Genomic DNA, 25,345 nt, shown 5'->3' on the forward strand with positions numbered 1-25,345 from the left:
TCCGATACATGTGGAGTCGCCAGCCCCTTCTTTTCACCGGACAGTGAGGAGTTTCACCAGGGGGACGTAGCACGTGGGAGAATCTCACCGTTCCCCCCAGTTCCCCCTCCCCCTCGAACAGGCGCCCTGACCGACCAGAGGAGGCGCTAGTGCAGCGACCAGGACACATACCCACATCCGACTTCCCACCCGCAGACACGATCAATTGTGGCTGTAGGGATGCCCGACCGAGCCGAAGGTAACACGGGGATTTGAACCACCGATCCCCATGTTGGTAGGCAACGGTATAGACCGCCACGCTACCCGGACGTCCATGCTAGTATGTTTTAGTGATGGTTTTGTCAAATCTTCAAGCCACTGCAGCAGGCAGCCAGCCTGTATCTGATTCTGTCGGACTCACTAACTCCTATGAGCTTATCTGGGTCAGTGAAACCCTGAATCCACCGGCCGCTGTTGTAACTTGCTCAGTTTAGTAGTGTGTGAGTCGGCTGCCCTGCCTCTCGGTGTCCTCTGCTGTGTTTCTCTAGGAGATCAGCAGACCTGCGACGCAGTGAAAGCCCTTTGACACCAAACTGGACGGCAGAGACGGTAAAGTGCTACTGTGGAGGCTCCCTGACAACAAAATGGTTCTGAAGCACACACACCTACACAGAAATACACACATACACACCTACACACACACACATGTACACACACAACCATTTTAAACCATTTCAAATTAAAAGCTAAAATAGTGACACCATTAAAAAGCTGCTTCTACTTTTCACAAGCAGGTTTTAAAAAAAACATTAAACTAATTAAGTGGCATCTTTTGGATTTCAGGCAGGTAAAAACGGGGTACCCAGAACACGGACCACGTTTTCCAAGGCAAATAAAAAGCTTGTGTTTAATATCCACTGTGCTTTTTTAACATTATTTCATTGCCGGAGCTGACAAGTTGTCATACAAAGAGTTTTAACTTAATTACAGGAACAAGATGGGTCAAATAATTTGGGATAGGTGTAATTGAACCAGAGGTCAGGTTAGGGGTACCCACCACATTCATGCTACACGAACATTTATTTTTCTCTTCATCCCCTGAGGCTTAAGGTCACTCAATTCTCTCACTGCTCATTTATAACCTGTATTTGGTAAATCATAGCATTCACGTCATTCTCAATAGGCTAAAACAGAAAATCTAAAACATAGAAAATCAAACTCATTCATGCAGCTGAACTCAATCATTTTTTATAACCTAAATTATAGTTATGGTGCAAAAAAACAAAAAAACAATTCCTAGACCCTGTCAAATGAAGATGTTTCTTATCCACTGATCACGTGAGAATGTCACAATCATTGATCTGGAGGAAGACATTTTCTGTTTCCGTACAACAAATGGTGTCCAGACGGTAACCTGGACCAGGTCTGGTTCACGCTCTCTTTTCTTTCTGTTAAAAAGCAGCAGCCTGTGTCTGGGACACTCCAGGTTCAGCTACAACAAAGCGAGGCGGGACACAAAGGGCCTATCAGGCACCGAGAGAACAAAGTTAAAACAACATCTTCTTGTTTGACAAGATTCAATAATCCAGAGGGGGAGAGGCCCACTGTTCTCCAGAGAGACAGGGGTGGGGGTCTCCAGTGTAAAGGGACTGTGGTGATTACAGACTTTATTAGTGGGGAGATGGCCTCCCCTGCCTCCTACTCCACCTTATTGGCACTTTTAAACTCCTGTGGCGGGAGGTGGGGTGAGGGTGGGGATGGGGGGGGGTGGCGGCAGGGTAGATGGCCCTGGGTGCTACGTGCCCATGCGTAGGCAGGCCACCTTGTCACCCTCCGGACTGAGTTCTCTGTCCTTGTCGGCACCCTCCAGCCCTGAGGGAGTCAACGTCCTGTTTGGGAGGGGGCTTCTAACTGACATGGTGGCCAGGCTGAGGGTCCGTGATGGGTGGGGTGAAGGAGGCCGGTACCGGCTACTGCTGCTGCTGCTGTTGTGGGAGTCAGGGGGAACAGATGGCGGGGGGGAGCCTCTGGGCCTCTCCCCAACCCGGTGGGACTTCTCTTCTGGGGGGGTCTCAAAGTCAGACTCTCCCTCATCTTCCTCTTCTTCTTCCTCCTCCAGGGTCAGTTCAAACTGGAACTTATCCCCTCCTCCTCCCCCCCCAGAGGAGGCAGTCCCTCTGGCCCCCAGCGCAGCTCCACCAAGTGCCCCCTCTGAGTGGTGCTCCTCTGGGCTAGAGGGGGAGGGGCTGCGTGGGATCATGCTCTGGTACCACTCCCTGTTGTCCTCCAGTGTGTCCAGGATGTCCTGTGCGTCGGGGTGCACCAGGTCAGCCCATGTCTCCCACAGAGGGTGGACAATGTAGTCAATGAAACCCACCTGTGAGAGAGGGGGACAGCTGTGGCTTTGACCTTTGACATGTTTGAGGTTGTGCTGGTGTGTGTCTGCAACTGTTTGTTTTGTCCCTAATGAGAGTTAGCTGTGTGTTAGAGATTAAAGTTAACACTGTACAAGAGACTTAGTGACATATACTAGCTCTCTCGCATCTCCATTATTTTCAATTTTTTTGCTTTCTAAAAGAGATATCTGGAACAATACACACCACAGATTGTTGACTTTACACCCTAATCTATCAATCTGAAACCATAAACTCACCATTCATTTCAAATTGTATAAGATTATGATAAATCTGGCCCTCTATTTAATCCCATATCTCATGCAGTGTATAAATAAAACATAATGTAACAATGTCAACTTATCTAAATAAAATTAAATTTAGTGAATAAAACGGAATATAAAAGCGGCTGTTTGTTAAAAGAGCCAGAATAGTAAATAAGAAGCTATTTTGTGCAAGTGCGTCCATAAGGTGTTACCTGGTTCTTCTCTATGGAGGCGTTTTGCTTATCACACATGGGGCTGACCTCCATGCCCTTGTCCCTCTCCCTGTCTCCCTGGGTGAAGAACTCCACCATGATCCTGTCAGTCCACTGCCTGTACAGCTCCAGGGGTTTGGTGGGGTTACTCAGATCTGCACAGTGGACCATGTTCTGGAGAACCTGGAGGAGCCGTAAAAAACAAAACACACACACACACACACAGAGGCAATGGTACCACTAATTAATACAGCATCCCTGGCAAACAAGACATGATTGTGTGTGTCTAAATAATTACAGGTACACCTCGCCTCTCTCTGGAGCTCAAATACCCTCCTCTGGACCACCACCAAACCACCCAACTACTGGCATACAAAATATTTTGTGTGCCAATTTTTGTATTCACACTCATCTTCTATTGTGTACACACTTTTTAATGGCCATATCTATAATATGTGCACAGCTCTGTTACACTCCAGTTTTAGGTAACAGTGATTTATGGACATACAAACATCCATTTTAATCTAAGATCTGTTTAAAGCCAGTGGAAGTCCTAGTTGTTGAATTAATGTAGTTACGCCAAATCACTGGGTTGGTGCAGTAGTAACACTTTCAATACTCTTGTCTTATGGTTATCTGTATCCTAATTATCTGGTGATACAAAAGCCAAATCTCCCTCTGATTATAACAATTTCACTTCCCAAATTATTTCAAGATGCAGTAGCAGTACATTGTCCACACGGTAGCAGCACATATGTTGATATTAAATTTTTTTTACATTTTAATAAACTTTATTGCAAAATATTGACACGTACAAATACAGCAGACATGCGCTCCACAAAATGGTACAGCAAGAAATGACCCTGAAAAAACAACAAATACAAAACAAATCTACTACGGATTATGAAAATGAGAAAACAACCCACACAAACAAACAGAAAGAAAGAAAACAAAGAAAGAAAGGAGAAAAAAAACAAACAAAAGAAACAAGTGACATCATTCCTCTTTGAAAATATCCTTGCACAGCTTAATTGTTTTGTTACTTTTTTTAGTGTCAGTGAAAGTCAGAGTTTTAATATATTCTTTAAATTCGCATAAGAAACCAATAAAATTGGGGGAAACCTTTGTAAATCGGCATTTGTGTATATAAAATTTACCATACAAAATTAACAAATTCACAATAAATTCAATGTCTTGTTTTCCATGTTTAAAATACATAATGACATTTTTACATTCAATTTTGATATTATCATTAATTTTACACAATATATAATTTTCCATTCGGGCCCAAGTAATTGAGTGTATACAATGGTAAAATAAATGTGTTAAAAGATTCTGGTTCATCATTGTCATATACGGTAATATATGTGAGCATATACTGTATTATTTACGGTAATTGAAAGTGCTTGCGCTAATACAGCATTGTTCCGGGAGTGCTGTATGTTGTTGCCTGCCTCGTAGTTTCATTAAAAACTGACTGACGCTATAAGAAGCCTCCTTTCCGTCATTCACGTGGTGTCAGAAGTACACGGAAAAGTGAGCGTGATAAGCCATGGCTAAATTCAATCCGCCATCAAACTTTGCCTTCGACAAGCCGGGTGAGTGGCCGGAGTCCGGACTGGCGCCAGCGTTTTCTGAGGTATAGGTGTAGCGCTATCTATCCCTTTTTACTGTCAAGGACAACGCTCCTGAGTTCTCTATACAACTCGGTATCCAATAAACTATTGAAGTATGTTAACTTCGCTTCTTATGTGTTTAAAGTATTGTAACGTGCATGGATAAGCAGACACGCTGGCCGCCGGCTCGCGGGTCTAACGAGCGGTTAGCGATGTCACCTGCGGTGCGGGCGATACGGGTTCGCCTCCCGGCCGCGGCAGTTCCTGTGGTCGCGTTGTCCCCCGAATTCGCTACATTGGTGTCAGAAGTGGGATGGAGCGACCGTAAGGCCACCGGAAGCGTAGGCGCCCTGAGGCGTGAAGGAGCTGATATGCTTAAGCGCGGGGACGCGCTTCCCGAAGGAGGGGGGTAGTGTAACGTGCATGGATAAGAAGACCCGCCGGCTCGCGGGTCTAACCCTTTAGTAGAGCGGTTAGCGATGTCTCCTGCGGTGCGGGCGATACGGGTTCGCCTCCCGGCCGCGGCAGTTCCTGTGGTCGCGTTGTCCCCCGAATTCGCTACAGTATGTTCTAAAGGCTCTAAATGTCTTACAGTGTCATCTGGTAACTCCAACTAAAAATGTTGACTACCCCTTTAAGGCGCTTAAATATGGCATATGACCCCTTTAAGGCAATCTAACATGGTCTAGACACCTCAATGTGTCACCGAGTAACTTATATTAAAACGGTGGACTAGCCCTTTAAGGTTCTAAAATGTGGTGTATTAGCCCTTTAAGGTTATATACTATGGTCTACACATCTCTGGGTGTCACTAGGGTACTTCCAGTAAAAAGGTGGACTAGCCCTTTAAGGCTAACTCAACATGTCACTTACCATAGCCTAGACACCACAGGAATAAACACACATGAATAATCCACACTCACACAGGTACATAGAATTATATATACAAATGTATTATGAGTAATAATTATTAGAATGAATGAAAGTAATAAGCCTCAATGGCTAACAAGCAGCTGCATTCATATACACACAAATTAATCAGACTAACACATTAGCATACGGCTCAACAACCCTATAACTAAGCCGGCAATAAAAGAAAGTCAACCCCCAGTTGCAGGCCTGTTTCTTTATCGGGTACGTTGGGACTCTAAACAGCCCTCTTCGCTCCCCTTGGGAGCCCGCACATCCAACTTGTACTCACAAAGAATGAATGCTCCTCTTCGTCTCGCGCTTCCCGCCGCAGTGCAGCAGCGAACGTCAGGCCGGCAGCAATCCTAGCTAACTGGCTAGTTAGCCGTTAGCACCATCTCACGGTCGAACCGTGCGCTCGCCTCGGCAGCACAACACGGCAACAGACGACTCCTTCTGCGTTCCTCGATGGTCGCATGAACACACCACTACACTGTAACTGATAACGTTACTTCGCTAAACGAGAAGACGGCCCGACTCACTGTGGGGAGAGCCCCTTACCGCATCCAGTCCATTCGCGCGTCTTGCTGTGCTAGCAACGAACACCGACTGGCTAGCTCGCTCCGTAACGTCGCTGGGTCCACATATGGGACTGACGAGTAGTCAGTTTGTCTCGCCAGTCCACACAAACAGTTCCCGGGATGGGTCTCGGTCAGACACCCGCACACATCACTGTTCACTAAACTTCAATTACATTTCTCTCACCGCAAAATAGCATATAACAACTGGACATCAAACTGCTCCGTTTTGCTCACACAAGGGACGAGTGACCTACTTTCTCTCCCTGTTCAGTCTGCTCGCGCTGACGTTCCCCGCTGCCCTCTCAACCAATCACATTCAAGGTAAGTTATTCTCTCCACAGCCAACCAATCACAACAATGGTAAGTTTTCAATAATAAAAGTAAATGCATTTCACATTGGTAAACAACTGTTTTGCAGAACAATATCAACAATATAATATATTCATATTCAAAAGGTTAACAAAATAACAAACATAGGCCAAACTCTTATCTAATAGTGCAATATAATATATCTAAGGCCTATAATTTAACCACAGGGTTACATAGGACCGCCACTAAGTTGGACAAGGATGATGGCGCCATCCAGGTGAGCTGCCTGATAGACGCCATGGGAAACGAGTATGAAAACATGTTTCGGTCCTTTGTAGTCACCGACGAGGCTCATGAAAATGACTTTGAAAGAGTGCTCGCTAAATTCGACGAGTATTCTGTCCCTAGAGGAACGTAATTCACGAACGTGCATGCTTCCATCAGTGCGTTCAGAGACCGGGTGAGAATGCAGAGACTTTCATAAGGGCCTTGTACGAGTTGTCAGAACATTGCAAATTCGGCGCGAGCAGGGATGAAAACAGTTGTCGGCATACTCGACAAGGAAGTCTCCCGAAAATTGCAGCTGACAAAGGACCTGACACTAGCGCTGACCATAGAGACAGTCAGGCAGTCTGAGGAGGTTACAGCACAAATTAGCATGCAAGGTGAAGCATCGGGGGCCGTTCATGAAGTCACCCAGAGGCGCAGCAAATACACCAACCATCCCGGTAAGCCAAAAGGGGGAAATAAGCAGCAGGGCCAATGTGGAAAGTGTGGAAAAGCGAGGCATAATAAGGATGAAAACTGCCCAGCTAAAAAATCCACATGTAACAAAGTTGGACACTGGAGTAGAGTGTGCGGGAGTTGGAAAGCAGTGAGTGAGGTGGTGACAGAGCCAATGGAGCAGCAGCAGTCATATTTCCTCAGGGCTGTGAGTGAGGCAGACAGGGAAGCAGAGCAATGGGCTGTCCAGTTGCTAGTGGGCTCCACACCCCTTGAGTTTAAGCTCGACACGGGGGCTGATGTGACTGTCATCTGTGAGGAGGCCTACCACTCAATCACTCCCACCACATTACTAGAGCCTGCATACATTCCCCTTGATAGCCCGGGCGGCGAGCTACAGTGCCTAGGGCAGATCCAGAGTGCTGTCACCTACAAAGGCAAGACTTAGCCACTCACAGCATATGTCGTCCGTGGACACTCGGTGAACAACTTACTCAACAGGAAAAAGTCTGTGGAGATGGACCTGGTGAGGAGAGTGGAGGAAACTGTGTGCAAGGGAGCTTTGCTTGCTTTAGGTTGTCCGTCGTGTCCGATGATGACAATCCTGCCTCTGTCACTTGTGAGTCTTCTTATGGCTGTAAAGCCCAATCTGCGATCCACAATGTCTGCCACAGACAGAACAGGTGAAATCACTGACTGGGGGTGTAGATGTGGTACTGGCTTCATGTCTCTTCAGATGTCTCCTGGTCCGTCGATCACCGCGGTCCTTCTCGAGCTTTTGCACCCCTTGTTGACAGAGCTGCCGCCAGATGGAGCGTTGGGTGGCAGTGTCTTCCAGCTGGCTCGGGTTCAGGCCGCACTTTTTTATGATGGTCTTCAGTTGGTCTTTGTACCATTTTTCTGGCCCCCTGCCAAGTGGCGGCCAAGATGTAGCTGGCCATACAGCACTTTACGCAGTAAGCGCTCCTTTGGCATCCTGATGACGTGACCGAGCCATCGAAGTTGGTGCTGGGTGACGGTAGCCTCCATGCGGATGCAGTTGGTCTTGCGGAGTATTTCAGTATGGGGCACTCGGTCACGCCAGGTTATCCTCAGGATGCATTGTAGGCATCTGATGTGGAAGGCCTCAAGCATCCTGAGGTGGTGGCTGTACAGGGTCCATGCCTCACAGCTGTAGAGGAGAGTCATGATGACAACTGCCAAGTAGACAGATATTTTGGTGTGGAGGTTGAGGTCTTTGTTTTGAAAGACCCTTCTCCTAAGTCTGCCAAAAGAGGATGACGCTTGTTTAATCCAGTTTTGTATCTCCCTGTCGATGCTGCAGTCGTCAGAGAGAAGCTGCCCAGGTATTTGAAGGATTCCACTGTTGCAAGTGGTTTGTCGGAGATGGTGAAGGTTGGTGAATGAGATGGAGGAGTAGATGCCCACTGGCATACTACTTCACTGAAGAAAACTGTGTGCAAGGGAGCACGTACATATGCACAGGCATATGGTGAGCATGGGACATTAAAGACTAAACCTGTAAAGATACAGCTGAAAGACAATGCTCAGCCATATGCTGTGTACACCGCAAGACGTGTGCCCCTCCCCATGCTGCCAAAAGTAAAGGAAGAACTCCAGCGGATGGAGAGAAATGGTGTCATAGAGAAAGACAGCCCACTGAGTGGTGTGCACTGATGGTGCCAGTATTAAAGAAAACCACAGGCAAAGCGCGTATATGAGCCAACTTCAAGAGGCTGAATGAGTCTGTCAAGAGAGAACAGTACGTTCTACCAACAGCAGATGAGATTATAGCAAAGCTCAGCGGAGCCACACTCTTCTCCTCACTGGACGCAGCCAGCGGGTTCTTCCAAATACCGCTACACCCAGATAGCTGTAAACTCACCACCTTCATCACACCATTTGCCAGGTTCAACTTAAAGCGGCTGCCATTTGGCATAACAAGTGCACCTGAACTCTTCCAGAGGAAGATGGTGGAGACCCTACAGGGGTTGGAGGGTGTCGAGGTGTTTATGGACAACATCCTTGTCTATGGTGCTACAGAGGAGGAGCATGACAGTCGCCTTGGGAAGGTGATGCAGCATATAGAGAGCGCTGGTCTGAAGCTCAACCGAGAAAAGTGCTCCTTCAGGCAGAGTGAGCTGCGGTTTCTCGGGCATCTCATTAACCGATCCGGGGTCCGGCCGGACCTGGATAAAGTGGAAGCCATACAGCAGCTTTCACCACCCACAGACGTGCACGAGTTAAAGAGGATATTGGGAATGTGAACTATCTTGGAAAATATGTTCCCAACCTTGCAACCGTGGCAGAGCCTATGTATGAACTTTTGAAACAAAAACACATGGACATGGGGTCACGCACAACAAGCGGCATTCGAACAGATTAAAAGGCTGCTGACATCCGCACCCGTGCTGGCCTACTATGATGCGACCAAAACCACTGCCATGTCAGCTGATGCGAGCAGGTACGGGTTAGGGGGCGTACTGCTTCCACTCCACGGGGAGCAGTGGAAACCAGTGGGGTATTGCTCCAGATGACTAACTGAAGCAGAGACTTGCTACGCCCAAATTGAGAAGGAGCAGCTGGCGGGTGTGTGAGCACGTGAGAAATTTGACAGATATCTTGTGGGACTGGAGCACTTTAAACTGATAACTGACCACAAGCCACTAGTGCCTCTCATAAACAGCCGCAGCCTGGACAACGTCCCCATACATTGTCAGCACCTTCTCATGAGGCCCATGAGATTTAATGCAGTAGCAGAGTACGCTCCTGGAAAAACTCTGCTGGTTGCAGACACCCTGTCACGCAGTCCACCAGCAGGCATGGGCAAAGTGAGTAACACAGACAGCGAGGAGGCTTTCTACGTGGCCAGTGTAGTGGGGGCAATTCTCGCATCCAAGAGTAAGATGGATGAAATTAGAGGGGCGACTGCAGTTGATGTCAAACTGATGTTTGTCATGCAGCTTATAAAGAGAGGATGGCCTGAGCACTCACAGACTGTACCTAACGATGCTAAAGCATACTTCCAAGTCACATCAGAGCTATTAGAGTATGATGGCGTCGTTCTAAGAGGAAGCAGGATTGTAATACCAAGGTCAATGAGGGCAGAGATCCTTCAAAAGATTCACGAAGGGCACCGGAGCCTCACAAAATGTAGGGAGAGAGTATATTCATCCATGTGGTGGCCCGGACTCGCTACAGAGATTAACAGGCTAGTGATGAGGTGCCAGATGTGCTGTGAAATGAAAAGAACTCAGCAGAAGGAACCTCTCATTTCCACAACTCTCCTAGCACGACCCCGGAGGAGAATTGCCATGGACCTCTGCGAGCTCAATCACCGCAGTTACCTGGTAATATCAGACTATTACTCAAGGTTTCTAGAAATACTGCACCTTCCCTCCACAACTAGCGCACAAGTCATCCAAAAGCTCAAAACAGTTTTTGCCAGGTTCGGTATCCCAGATGAGGTGGTAAGTGATAACGGACCTCAATTTTCAAGTGCGGAGTTCAGAGAGCTCGCCAAGCAGCTTGACTTCAAACACTATACATCCAGTCCTCACCACCCACAAGGCAACGGCCACGCTGTGAGGGCCGTGCAGACAGCTAAGAAAATTCTCAAGCAACAGGACTCAGTGGTGGCTCTAATGAGCTATAGGTCCACACCCTGCTCCACCACAGGCTGCAGCCCAGCCGAGCTGTTGATGGGGAGAAAAATACGTACCACACTCCCCACTTTGGAGAAAAATCTCCCGCCAAAATGGCCCAGCAGAGCAGCTGTGGAAGAGAAGGAAATGAGAGGAAAAGCCGAACAGGCCCACTACTACAACCTTCACCATGGAGCTAAGCCACTGCCTGCCCTGCGACCAGGAGACGCAGTGCTCTCCAAGTTAGACCATGAAAAATCGTGGTCTCTGCCAGCGGTGATCTCAGGTGAGAGCTCTACCCCAAGATCCTTCGTCATCAACGACACAGAATGGAGAGGTGCTGCGACGGAACCACCGTCACCTCCAACCAGGGCCGGTTCCCCAACCCACCACAGCAGTGCCAGATGAGAACTCTGGGACAGATATCCACTCTGACACAGCCACCATGATAGAGACTGTTCCTGTCAGTCAGAGTGGGGCTACTCCCACATCCCCTCTGCCCGGTCAGACTGTGACCAGATCTGGACTGGTGTCCAAGCCAGTTGACAGGATGAACCTGTAGACACTATTGTATCGATCTATGGCCTTGGGGGTGGAAAAAGGGGGGGGTGTAATGTTAAGAAACTGAAGAAATGTGTGTTGACATTTATGTTTGCATTGTTCATGTTGTGGGAAGTTAATTGAATTGAAATTCATTGATAATTGTTGTGAAACTGTTTACAGTTGTATTACAGTGCCTTTGTCGAGCCAGAATAGGGACCAGTAATAGTATGTCGAGCTGTCTCAATTTAAATAATTTTTGGGTTAGGTTATGTGCCATTGAGACTAGTCATTCTCTGAGTTTCCCCTGCAGGTTATTAAAATAACACTCAAAAAGGAGGGAGATGTCATATACGGTAATATATGTGAGCATATATTGTAGTATTTATGGTACTTGAAAGTGCTTGCGCTAGTACTGTATTGTTCCGGGAGTGCTGTATGTTGTTGCCTGCCTTGTAGTTTCATTAAAAACTGACTGAGGCTACGAGAAGCCTCCTTTCCGTCATTCACAATCATTACAAAAGCTACATTTATTATCAATGTCTAAGAATTTAGAGACATACAAATTCGTTGGATATGTATTATGTAAATTTTGAAGTGCACTTCTTTTATCTTGTTAGTAATACAAAACTTATATGGCAATAACCAGGTCTTCTGCTAGTCGATGACTACAAAAATGTTGTCCCAAAACGCTTTCCCTCTAGGAGATATTTTTCTTCTTTCATAAAATGTCTTACGTATATGTTTGTTCTTACATTTCGAGTTCATATCAACACTGTTTATCATCAAAAGGGGTTCTACTCTCAGTGCTTCTTGAAATTGAAGATGACTTTTCATTAGATGGGATAGGCCATTAGGAATAGCTTTTTATTACATAGTTAAACTCTTTGCTTGTAATAGGGAAGGATTTGATAAGAAGGAAACATTCATTGCTTAACAATACGCCCTTACTGTAAAAGAGATCATTTACATAAGTGATACCTTTATCAACTCAATTTTGCTTAAATATAGATTGTTTTTCTAACCGTAATGTCTCCATTATTTCATATAATAGTTTTATGTGGGGAAAAATTATGGGAGTAACATAATTTCCAAGCAAGGAGAGCCTGTTGGTAGAACTTAGATAATTTTAGAGGCAATTTGGTAATACAGAAATTACAGGTGAGTATGAAATGAAGTCCACCCAGTTTTCTAAAAATATTGCATGGAATGAAATGCCAAATAGAGTTTGGGGATTTAAGACATTCCTTAATCCATTTTATCCTAAATGTGTTATTTAAATCAAAATTTAGTAATTCAAATCCCCCTTCTTTTCTGGATCCTGAAAGAATTTCTTTCTTTAGGTGGTGTTTATTTTTACATGTAAAGTTAATTAGTATTTTGTAAATTTCTCTAGATGTCAAATCTTGGACAAATAATGATAAGAGCAGGATACTACTCCCATATATATATTCATGTGTATGTGCATAAAAATGTATTGTGAAAATCAATAAAAATTGTTAAAGAGAAAAGAGTGATTGGTCTCCAATTTTCTATACACAGAGAGTCTGTTTGGTTTGGGTATCAAACTAATTAGTCCTTGTTTCATTGTTGTTGTCATTTCTTTGTGAGCAATACATTCTCTACACACATTCATAAGTGGGGCTTCAATAATATCCCAAAAGAATAAGTAGAATTTAGAGGATAAACCGTCGGTACCGGGTGATTTCTCAGTTTTCATATGTTTTAAGGCTTCTATAAATTCACTGTTCAGAATGGGTTGTCACAATTAGCTTTACACTGTTCTGAAATGGTAGGGATATATTCTTTAACGTTATTTAAGAGTTCTTCAGTGTTCTGGTTCAAATCTAGATTTATATAGTTCTTTGTAAAATGACCCCATATGCTCAGCTATTTCCTTGGGATTGGTAGTAATGTTGCCATTTATTTTTAATGCTAAAATATTGTTTCGTTTGCAATTACGTTTTTCAAGAGCAAAAAAATAATTGGAGTTTTTTTCCCACCCTTTGGTAACCATCTTGCCCTGGATTGTACAAAGGCTCCTTTAGCAGCATTAACATATAAATGATCAATATAGTTCTAGAGTTGCATTAGTTTTGCTTTCTCATTTTCTGAAAGAGCGTCTTCATTTAATAACACCTCCAAATTTTCCATAATTTCCTTTTTTTTGCATTGTTAGCCTTTTTAATGTTTTTGCGGTGATTAATAGCAATTTCTCTAATCTTAAATTTAGAGTATTCCTATTTCTGAGTATTACTCGTTTCATTTTTCCTAAAATGTTTTGTGCCCTTTGTTTAACTGAATCTTGAAAGGTTTTGACTTTTAGTAAGCTATTATTTAGTTTCCAGTACCCTCGTAGTTTCTTATGACTTTCTTTGGAACCAACTAAGTGTATAGAAATAATTCTATGATCAGATAAAGGAGCATAACAATGTGACACTTCGGATATTTATTGTATGCAAGATGTAGAGGTTAACCATAAGTCTATTCTGGAATGTTGCGTACATCTAGCATTACACCAAGTACATTCTTTACAGCCAGGGTTAAAGAATCGCCATCTGTTACTGACAACTTCTCACTTAGATAAAGTGTGGCTCTGAACTGTGAATTTTGAGAGATTATTTCTGGTATTCTGTCTATCAAGTCATTCGGAGCATCATTAAAATCCCCTCCTATAATCAGAAATGCATCTTCGTTTTTGTCTTGTAGAGCCCTTACTTTTGAGTAAACTTGAATGCACATAATTTTAGCTTGGGCTACTCCATTGAGACCTAATACATTACATATTATGAACAGAGAGTTATTTAGTTCGATTGTAGCCATAATCCATCTGCCATCCCCAGAACTGAACGCTTCTAGGATATTACCTGCAAATGTGTTAAACAGAAGAGCGACACCTGCTGAGTGATGAGAAGCATAAGAAAAATATGCTTGATCTCCCCACTGTCCTTTCCAAAATTTACTGTCTGTATCACATGAATGCGTTTCTTGTAAAAGGATAATGTTGGCATCCGTTTTGCGAATAAAGAGGGAGATTGTTTTTCTTTTAATACTGTTTCGTAATCTCATGGCGTTAAGAGAAACAATTTTTAAACTTAAAATCAGTCATAATGATAATAATAATAATAATAATAATAACAATAATAATAACAATAATATATGAGTACAGTATCTGAAGAACAAAAAGTAAATTTAAGCCTTGAAATTGAATAGGCTTGTTTATGTGAATATCTCAAGGAATATAGAAAAAGTTTTTCAAGTTTTAGGCACCAGCAATTAACCTTATTAACTGAAACTGAAATGCATGGTGACTAGTATGTAAGCTCAAAACTATTAACCAGTCGAACAGACTAACTTGTCAACCAACCTGTTATTACCAGTCCAACATTTATCCGTTCATAAGTAGAACGAAAAGTAGGAACAGTCAAGTGAAACTTATACCGTGCCCTTGATTGAATCTGCTGCGATTCTTTTACCATCATTGATCACATCAGGACCAAGCCATGTTTTTTTTCTCTCTCTTCCTTGCGTGCTTTGTCAACAAGCGGACAACGTTTTTTTTCTTCCCACCATTGTCTCTCCCAGTATGTCAGACCCTCTGCGAGTCGGAGCTTCCGCTCCTTCATTACCATGGCGTTTACTGAAGCTTTCCAAAATGTCTGCCTTAAGCAGTGGCGCCCCAGAAATTTTTCATAGGGGTGGCCAAATGGGGCCACTGAAAATCTTGGGGTGGCACACCAAAACCAAAAGCCATGACTGAATTTTGGGAATTCTATGATGCTGTTGTAGTATACTGTATAGGCTAGTTGAAAACTGTCAGTATGAGAGTTAAGAAAAATATACATTATTGATTTAAATGAACAGCACCTAATGTACAATATCAGATAGAAGCATATTATGCATAATCAGAAGCATATTCTGCATATGCGACTCGTGGCTGATGGGCCAGCGGGGGGGCCAGGGATAGTATCAGGGTGGCTGTGGCCACCCCTTGGGGGCGCCACTGGCCTTAAGGTGCGCATGCTGAACTGAATTATTACTGGACGTGCACTTCTCTCATCCCTGGGGCGTCTGACCCGGTGTACGGTGTCAATGAGAAAACCTAGTTTGTTTTTCTCATCTGGAGCAATTTGGCCAAAGATCTCAAAGACCCGCTTGCTTGCATCCTCTGCGGTTTCATTGACAGTAACGTTCCGCTACTTCAATCTTCATGTCTTGCTCAGCCATTCGCCGATTCACTGTTTGCACCTTATCATTCGTTATTTTCGTCTGGCGTTCTATGCCTTCGATATGTTCTTTAATTGTCACAATATCTGCTGTGTTTTCACATCTCTTTTGTTTGAGGGAAATAAAACGCATAGTTAGCTCCTGGACAGCTTTCAGTATGTCCGCATTGGACACCTCATCCTCTTTGCTGCCTGAGCAAGACTTTCTTGGGGTTAGGACTTGACGGGGGGGATTCAGGTAAGGGCGAGCATAGAGAGAATGAGCTTTCATCTTCGAAATCCATCAAAATGTCCCCCCACCTTTTCTTCTCTCGTTTTGGCATGTTGACGTCCGGTAACGTTAGCTTATAGCAGGCTGGTTGGCATTAATTTGGTTGCGCTCGTCAAAGTTTGTATTTCTCTCAAAAGTAAAGACAGTGTTAGACTGGTGTCTTTACCGTGTCTTTTTCTCAAACAGTGGTCCTTCTGAGTAACACCTCGTGGTGTTTTCTTCTTTTAAAGCCATTGGTGCTAAAAACTTGTCGGTGCTCAAAGCAAAAACGTGTTCCCTGGCCGCCATCTTGCCCGACCTCCATGTTGATATCAACATATGGAGGTCGACTTAACATGCTCCTCCTATTACCCTTGTAATAGGAGGAGCATGTTAAATCACTAGCTGCAGGTCACACGTGTGACAACTCATTGTAACCGTAAATTTGTGGTTCTATTCGCATGTTACATATTTTAATAGGAAATCCTGCAAAAATATCAGATTTGTCAACCAAATTACAATACACACAAGGAAAGGTCGTTTATGTCTGAATGTGTATTGAAATGAATGTTGATTGAATACCAATTGTATATCATTAGAGTGGCAAGTAAAGTCAAGTTGAGTAAGGTTTGCATATTTTTACAGCCCCTTATTGCTGTTACAATGTTCAGGCAGAAAGGCAGGCAGTAAAATAGGACTGGTGTTTTCAATTGCCCCTTTGCACTGCTGGAGGCCCTTTGGTGCCCGTTTCATTTGGTACTTTATCTTTATAGAGTTCCTTTTGTTTCTGTAGCATGTGTGTCTTTCTTGTTTATTATTTGTTTTGCTGCTACCTGCAGTTGTAAGAAATCTCTCTTGTGCTTTCCCTGGCCTGAGTTTGAAGTGTGTTTGACCTTGCCATCATATGGTGACATGCATTTATTACTTTTTAACAATGCCATTAATAGTGCAATCCCTTCTTTTTGTAACAATATTTCTTACTTGGTAAATCAAGAGTTTTTTTATCCTTATTCTTTGTTTTCATTTCTTCACATTGTCATATTAACATACTGGACTAACTAGAAAAAGTGAGATGTATACTGTCAATATCCACTTCTTGGGCTGAAACTTACATGAAGTGCATGTCCTTGGCGCTACACTTCCTTGCCCATAGCATTTGATCTAGGCTCAATATTTAATAATGTGTGCCATTTAATTAATCAGTACTAATTAGCTAATACAAATCAAAATAAAATGATACTTGTCCTTTCTCAAAGCTCATGGCAGGCTTCTGCGTGTAACACATGTCATTGTGAACTGTGGTAAGTTTATTAGTCTATTAGAGGTCACGCTGTATGAGCTCTGATATTCAAATAAAGTTGAATCAGTTCATCTGGATACAACGTTTACTGACAGATACGTTTCATCACTAAACTAAGTGACAGCTTCAGTCTAAACTGACTGCAGGTATCCCCACCCCTTATATACAACACAGTACAATACAGTGCCTAAACACCGAAACCAATGACCAATTTTATATGCAAATATGGGTCTGAGCATTGATCATGTGTACTATTCACAGAGGATTATGGATTGTTGTAATCACAGCATTGTAAAATGGCAACAGATGTATAATGACTGAAACCAACGACCAGTTTCATGATCAAATATGGGTGTGCCCATTAACTAGAGTTTCGATGGCCATGTGTACTATTCGCAGAGGGTTGGGGAATAGTTGAAACGTATCTGTCAATAAACACTGTATCCAGATGAACTGATTTAACCTTCTTTGATTTTCTTACCTGGATTATTGAGCATGCACCAAGACAGAGCTCTGATATTGTCTGGCTGTTAAAGGCCCTGTTGTTTGTGTACCTTATGTCACTGTGTACTGTAGTGCTATCTTAGAGGGTGATCTGTCCCTGCAATTACATATACATTATTGTTAATTAACTGCGCTTAGAGGAAGAAAAAAGGATTCTGACATGTGGATCATTTTCACAAATTTCACTGCAAATGGCTGTTGTGTCAACTGCACAATATCTAGCGCAGGCAGCTAGATATTGTGCAGGCAGCTAGATATTACACAGACAGCTAGATATTATGCAGGCAGCTAGATATTGTGCAGACAGCTAGATATTACACAGACAGCTAGATATTATGCAGGCAGCTGGATATTGTGCAGGCAGTTGGATATTTTTCATGCAGATATTGTGCACTTGTCCAAGTCTAAGGTTCACCAGCCCAGTGTGTGGTGCTCTAACCTGGATGCGGTCAGAGTAGTTGTCCAGCAGGAGGACTCCAAGACTTGTCACCTTCTTCGTCTCCACCATTGTCTTCATGTCCGCCAGGAAGTTCATGTGTTTGGACATGTCCGTGGCCAGCACCTGTCCAAGACAACCACCATGCACACAGCCACACACATTACCTTAACCCTCCAACTACTTTATCCTTTCGTACTCAAATTTTTTATGTCTTTGTACTAAGGCAAAAGTGACAAATTCCCAGCTATTAATTTATAGAACTTGAATGTGAATCTGAGCGCGCTCAAAGCCCAGATGCACTGCGCTCTACTCTCTCCACTTCCTGAGCTGACTCCGAAGTATCATCTCACCATGTCGATGACCATCTTGCGGAGGGAGTCTCTCTGTTTTTTGCTGAGGTTCTGGAAGATGTCACAGTTCTCCTCCTGGAGCAGTTTGAAGCCAACTGCTAGGTGGTGATTCTCCAGCACTGATGCGTCGTTGTACATCAGAGCCAGCTCAGAGCCTGGAGGAGGAGAGGGAAGTTTGGCATTCACAACCAAGGTATGTCCGTGCAACACAGAAATGCTCAGTCTCTTAGCTGAATTAATCATAGCCATCACAAACAATGCCAACTTTGCATAAAAATTACATAATTAACTGAATGATACTTAATGTCAACAGTCATAAACATTCATAAAGACTCCTTTATGTTCATGACAGGTGTAATGTCGTAGTTATGACAGGTGTCATGTCATAGTTATGACGGTGTCACGTCAGTCTTATGCACACCCCTTCAAATAAAGTGCTACTCTGGTGGCCTCTGCCATGTATTTAGTTTAAAATTAACAGATGTCACTGGGGGCTGCTTGATAGAAGAGTAAACGTATGAAGTTTTTTCTTTCTTTCCACATAACATGACAAGAGGCTGCTGAAGAAACGTGGCTAGAAAAACTAAAATTAAAATATCAAGGTATCCTTCAACAGCAACTATTGAGTTTTCTATAATCTCTCATCCAGTGCAGGATGTCTTCCTGAGCCAAAGTGAGTAATTCCTCCCCCAGATGTGGCATGACATGGATGGGGACAGACAGAAACGTACTAGTGTTTATGAGGAATTGGTTGGTAACTCCAGGGTGGTCTACATCATGGATGGCACTGGCAAACAGGACAGCCATGATCTCCAGATCTGTGAACACCGCCTGGAAGGACAAGAGAATGCCTTAGTATGGCACAACCACAATTCAAACACCGTCTCTCCATCTGAATCAAGAGAATGGGGCTTTTGAAGATTGCAGATAATAAAATCCTCTGCCTAACGTAACTTCTCAGTGGTCCACAACAAAAGTTTGCTGGTTGTATTGGGATGCTCCCATTGACCAAGAGCAGGAGTCAGTGGTTGAACTGGGCAGCTTCCAGGTCTACATATGTGAAACGGTGTGAGTGATGTGGCGACGGAGAGATGTGATTACTCCAAATTTACAACAACAAAAAAACTAACCTTTTTTTCAAAACACCCATATGGTTCTTGAAAATAGTGCTAAAGTATAGTAAAAGTAACAGCTGGAGTCTTGTTCTTCCCCTGACTATTTGGAAGTAGTCCTATTTTCATTAATCCTCAATTTTCATCGATTCGCAACACTTAATACTGTTAATGACAGTTCTCATTAAACTCCAAATTTATTTATTTATTTTGGACCCCCCCCCCCCACTTTTCTCCCCAATTGTATCACGCCAATTACCCCACTCTTCCAAGCCGTCCCGATTGCTGCTGACCCCCCCGCTGATCCGGGGAGGGCTGCAGACTACCACATGCCTCCTCCGATACATGTGGAGTAACCAGCTGCTTCTTTTCACCTGACAGTGGGGAGTTTCGCCAGGGGGATGTAGCCTGTCAGAGGATCATGCTATTCCCCCCCAGTTCTACCTGCCCCCTGAACAGGCACTCCGACTGACCAGAGGCGGCACTAGTGCAGCGACCAGGATGCATACCCTCATCTGGCTTCCCACCCTCAGACACAGCCAATTGTGTCTAAAGGGATGCCCGACCAAGCCGGAGGTAAAACGGGGATTTGAACCGGCAATGCCCGTGTTGGTAGGTGACAGAATAGACCGTCACGGCACCCAGATGCCCCCCATCTAAAATGTATTTAAGTTGACAAATTAAAAGCTACCTGAGAATTATCAGGGGTTAAAGTTTAGAAAAATGTTTTAAAAAAGTAAAATGAAGTTGAAAATCTATAAACTTGTTTATATTGTTAAATGTAAAGAGCAGATATTTAGAGGTACATAAATATTAGGGACTAAAAAAACTTTCCACTCAAAACACTGAAACAACACATAATACACATAGTTAATTTCCACCACTGGACTGTTAAGACTCTCATACTTGTTTTGCAGCCTGGCACAGTTATGTCAGAGGTCAGTTCAGGTTCAACTACAGAACAACGCCCCCGGATCTGCTGGTGTTCAGTGTCCTGCTCAAGGGCACTTCTGGAGGGCAGATGCTTGATGTGACGGGGGATTCACTGGGCCTTTCCTTTGGTAGGTTGTTCTTCATACTTTACCCTGGTGCCCAAAGAGTAGTGCATCCTTCTCTGGGTTGAACTAAAACCCCCACCCAATATTCCCCATCTACCAGACCAGACGCTACCACAGCTTACCTCCAGAGCAGGCGTGGACAGTAGGACATGGGTGGATTGCGCCACGTCGGCGGCGTGGATATTGTTGTGGTATGCCACATCTGTGTGGTAGTGGTCCTCCAGTGTCATCATGAAAGTGACGAAGGTATCCACTGGTATCTTAAATGATTTCAGAAGGTCACGCTCCTGATGGGGAGATCGAAGAGGAATTGGACATCGTAGCAAAGCACTTTTGATAAACTGAACTGTGCTCTTTTGTGCTACAAGGGACTTGAAATTTAACTGACACTGGTTAGCAGCAAAGTACTAGTCAAGAGTTTTGCCTGTGCTGGTAAAAGTTGACTGTCTTTGACCAGCCTTTTGTTTGGCCTCTTTTGGCCTTTATGAATTCACACTTGCTGGAAAAACTCTGGTTCCCCACCCAGCGTGTTAGTAAATGGAAAAGTTAGCTTCTTGCTCTGGTGCTTACCAACATATCAGTAATGTGTGTTTCCAACACATAATGCCATATCACCTCCTAATTCTACCAAAATAATACCATTTTATTTATAGAGCACTTATTTAAAACCAAATTTAAGAATACTTTACTAGCAAAAATCCACAGAATAGTAAAATGCATTAAAAGATGATAAAAACTGAAAAACACTTATTAAAAAGTGTCTACATTAACACACTTAATAAGCCGCCTAAAATCAAAAAGTTCCCACAAAATATGTAAAAAGTGCGTTTTAAAGAAGTGGTATTGAGTAAGCCAGCCTACGGACCTCAGCAGGGCCCTAGATGACACAGGCCCTGTATAAATGACCTTAAATCTCCGGGCTTTTGTCTAGTACAGAGCAGCTAGAGGGTCCCTGCCAGAGGGTCTCGTGGGCCACAACAGACCAGAACACACAGGAGCAAGTCTGATGTGCACAGAGAAAGAGCCTCCCATTTATTTGAATATAACATCCCCACAACGGCAGCATTGAGCCTCCCGTTGACGCACATCTACTTGATGTGTTGCAACTGCTCAACAAACTGATCTATGACACTCCTACAGATTCTTATATACTATTTTTTGTTAGGCAGTACTAAAAAATGGCGCTTTTCAAATTTGATGCATTGACTAGCACTTCCTGTTTGTGCCACATGACACTTATCACTTGAGTCGACATGCTGCTTCTGGGCTGGTGTGTCCGGTTTAAGAGGTCTGCAGTAGATCTAAGGACGTGAGCTTGCTGTGATTGAAAAGAACTGTAAAACCCTATAAAGATGAGATACAAGCACTGCTCTGATGATTTACTGGAGCTGGAGTATTTTAACAGTTGTGCTTCTCCTCCTCTCTGGTTAAGATGGGGAGAGCTCGCTGAGGAGAGTCCTACCTGGAAGATGGAGTACATGACCACCGTCAGCGGCCGGTTTCCAGAGTGTTCTGCTATTTTGAATATGTCCAGACCCCAACGGTTAATGTCTTCAATTTCCTAGGGAAAAGACACAGCATGCTCATCAGAGACTGTGTGTGTTTGTGTGTGTGTGTGTGTGTGTGTGTGGAGTGTTTTTGCGAGTGTATTGTATGTTGGAGTGTCATTTATGGTTAAATATCCTTTCTGTAATTCATAATAAAAGCCAGAAACAATTTAATTGTGACAGTTTGTTTATTTCTGTTTGTGGGTTTGTGTGTGCATGTGTGCATGTGTGTGCATGTGTGTGCGTGTGTGGGCGTGTGTGTGTGTGGGCGTCCGCTGGTATGTAAGTTTGTGTCGTTTCTTTGTGCTTGTGTCTTGATAAATGATACATACTCAACTTGGTTTTTTTCCCTGTGCGCGCGCATGTGTGTGTGTGTGCACGCGCGCGCTTGTGTATATCGGGATAAAGGACTCTCCTGAGTGGCGACGTACCAAAATGAAAACCGCCACTAGGGGGTGACAGTGATGGGACCAAAAAAAAGCCCTCTTCTCATTGGCTTCCAGTCAAACTCAACATGCTATAATGTTTAATAAGCTTTGCTTTTGGCCCCAGATATAGAGCCTAAAAATGGTTTGTAACAGTTATATTTGGGGCTGGGGTCTGTTTTCACAGCCTAGAATCTCAGCATTAGATAGGCTGTATATACCAATAGCAGTGTGGTGACACAAATCACACCGGGAGAGAAACCAGGAAGGGAATATGGGAAAATGAGTTTACTTATGATGTGGCAAGGAACACAAAAACTAATGCAGTGTTTTATGAAAAGATTTTGTGATAACAGATGTCTAATAATTGTGCTTGGATGTCAATCTAGATGAAATCTACATCCACTCGTGCCATTAAATACTTCTGAAATTAATCATGTATTCCACTTTTTCTTCAGTAACAAAATGAGCTGAAATGAACAGATACATTGTTACACGAGCTTTCTTATTTTACGAAGAGCTCATGCGTTTAGTTATTGCCACAGAATTGGAAAAAAAAATTAAACATATTTCAATGGCTAATAATCTGAGAAGTGAAACATCATTTCGGTTCCAGTTGGCTGTTTTCCTCACATGGAAAGCAAGGCACAAACAGATATCCTCTTGTGTCGGCTCACACAATTTCTTTTTAACCATAATCAATCTGTGGGCCCAGAAAAGCCCAATGACAGAAATTCGAAATGTTTCCCCTCTGATCCTTCAGGTGGTACTTCAGTGCAGCAGCGTAGAAGTCCAGAAAATTTGAATGAGTGGCACTGTTGATAGTGGCCTCCAGTTTTTCTTGAAATCCCGTGGTGTGTGTGCTTGTGTCTCTGCTTGTGAGTGTGTTTTCTGCATGTCTGAATAGCTGGTGGCCCACCTTGGCCAGCAGGCTCTCATGCTGGGTGCTAACTCCAAAGCGAGGGATGCAGCTGGGAGCCAGACTGGGACTGTGGGTGACCCTCTTAACCCCACTGATCTGGGACATGGGCCTCTTCTTCTTGTCCTTCTCCTTAGGAGCTTGAGACAGGATCTCCACATCATGCTGCTTTTCTGCAATGTGTGTGTACGTACACACACACACACACACACACACACACACACACACACACACACACACACACACACACACACACACACACACACACACACACACACACACACACACACACACACACACAAAAGAGGGTTAAGGCCTGATCACAGTTCTCTGTGGTGAGCCCTTCAGAATGATACAAAATAAAATAACTAAAAATAAGGTGTGGAAAACAAAACTATTTGCCACTAGCAATGCCACCATTGCTGCTTATAATTACTACTAGTAGTACTGCTACTACTACAGTCAGCAAAAACTAAATGAAGAGAGCATATTACCCCCATTCTGCCCATTCTGGCCCACTTACATTGGCTTCCTGTACGCTTCAGAATTCAGTTCAAGATCCTTCTGATCCCATTCAAAGCCCTCCACGGCACCCTCTTATATTTCTAAATATATAAACCAATACTCTGCATCAAGATTACCCAGCTCTTCTGACCAGTTAATGTTAACTGTCCCACGGTCCAGGCTCAAAGCAAAGGGGGATTGTGGTTTTTCCGTTTTCACCGAAACACTATTGAATCTCCTCCCCCTCTGTCAAGTCAGCTGAGTCTGTACCAAGTTTAAAAAAAAACAACATTAAAAACCCACTTGTATAGACTGGTGTTTTTATGTTTATTATTCTGCAATTCCTATTGGTTGTACTTGTCTCTTAATCTTGTTCTGCTTGTTTATATTGCTTTTATTGTTGAGCGTCTGTTTCCATTTTATAAATTGTATTTTTTACTTGCTGTTTTCATGCTGTGTGAAAAGTGATATATATATATATATATACACTACCGTTCAAAAGTTTGGGATCACCCAAACAATTTTGTGTTTTCCATGAAAAGTCACACTTATTCACCACCATATGTTGTGAAATGAATAGAAAATAGAGTCAAGACATTGACAAGGTTAGAAATAATGATTTGTATTTGAAATAAGATTTTTTTTTACATCAAACTTTGCTTTCGTCAAAGAATCCTCCATTTGCAGCAATTACAGCATTGCAGACCTTTGGCATTCTAGCTGTTAATTTGTTGAGGTAATCTGGAGAAATTGCACCCCACGCTCCCAGAAGCAGCTCCCACAAGTTGGATTGGTTGGATGGGCACTTCTTTGAGCAGATTGAGTTTCTGGAGCATCACATTTGTGGGGTCAATTAAACGCTCAAAATGGCCAGAAAAAGAGAACTTTCATCTGAAACTCGACAGTCTATTCTTGTTCTTAGAAATGAAGGCTATTCCATGCGAGAAATTGCTAAGAAATTGAAGATTTCCTACACCGGTGTGTACTACTCCCTTCAGAGGACAGCACAAACAGGCTCTAACCAGAGTAGAAAAAGAAGTGGGAGGCCGCGTTGCACAACTGAGCAAGAAGATAAGTACATTAGAGTCTCTAGTTTGAGAAACAGACGCCTCACAGGTCCCCAACTGGCATCTTCATTAAATAGTACCTGTTCCAAAAGGGGTCCAGTGCTCCACTCTGGCACCGTAAAAAAGCTGATATACAAGTAATTATCATAATTAAAAATGAATGTAGCTGTCAATATCTTATGCCAAATTATTTGGGCCTATTACAAAAAACTAACAAAAAGTCTTTATCAATTAACAAGTCCGAGTCATCATCTCCAACTTCCGAGTCCGAATGCAGTCAATGCTTGAGTCCAAGTCTGAGTCATCAGTGCTCGAGTCCAAGTCGAGTCCCAAGTCTTGAAAATCAGGACTCGAGTGCAACTCGAATCCTGGACTCGAGTACTACAACACTGGTCCACAGTATGTCATAGCGTACGATGTCTACATGTGGATGTAAAAATGTATATAACTGGACTAACATGTCCGTCTATGT

At 43.5% G+C, this 25,345-nt stretch overlaps 1 protein-coding gene across 4 annotated transcripts in view; it reads right to left on the bottom strand.

The window, feature by feature from the left end:
- Positions 1–854: 854 nt before the first annotated feature.
- The window catches only part of LOC130110520 (cAMP-specific 3',5'-cyclic phosphodiesterase 4D-like), a 119,642-nt gene continuing 95,151 nt past the window's right edge, over positions 855–25,345 (bottom strand). For all 4 annotated transcript variants that reach the window (XM_056277646.1, XM_056277649.1, XM_056277647.1 and 1 more), the window contains exons 8-15: positions 23,303–23,475; positions 21,874–21,972; positions 20,534–20,698; positions 18,973–19,072; positions 18,242–18,396; positions 17,892–18,014; positions 2,851–3,033; positions 855–2,356 (exon numbers count right to left, since the gene is read on the bottom strand). In XM_056277646.1, coding sequence (XP_056133621.1) covers positions 1,775–2,356; positions 2,851–3,033; positions 17,892–18,014; positions 18,242–18,396; positions 18,973–19,072; positions 20,534–20,698; positions 21,874–21,972; positions 23,303–23,475 — 1,580 coding nt within the window. In that variant the 3' untranslated portion in view covers positions 855–1,774. The remainder of the gene's footprint in view (positions 2,357–2,850; positions 3,034–17,891; positions 18,015–18,241; positions 18,397–18,972; positions 19,073–20,533; positions 20,699–21,873; positions 21,973–23,302; positions 23,476–25,345) is intronic.

This window comes from Lampris incognitus, chromosome 3 (genome assembly GCF_029633865.1).
Source record: "Lampris incognitus isolate fLamInc1 chromosome 3, fLamInc1.hap2, whole genome shotgun sequence".
In the NCBI taxonomy this organism is placed as follows: Eukaryota; Metazoa; Chordata; class Actinopteri; order Lampriformes; family Lampridae; genus Lampris; species Lampris incognitus.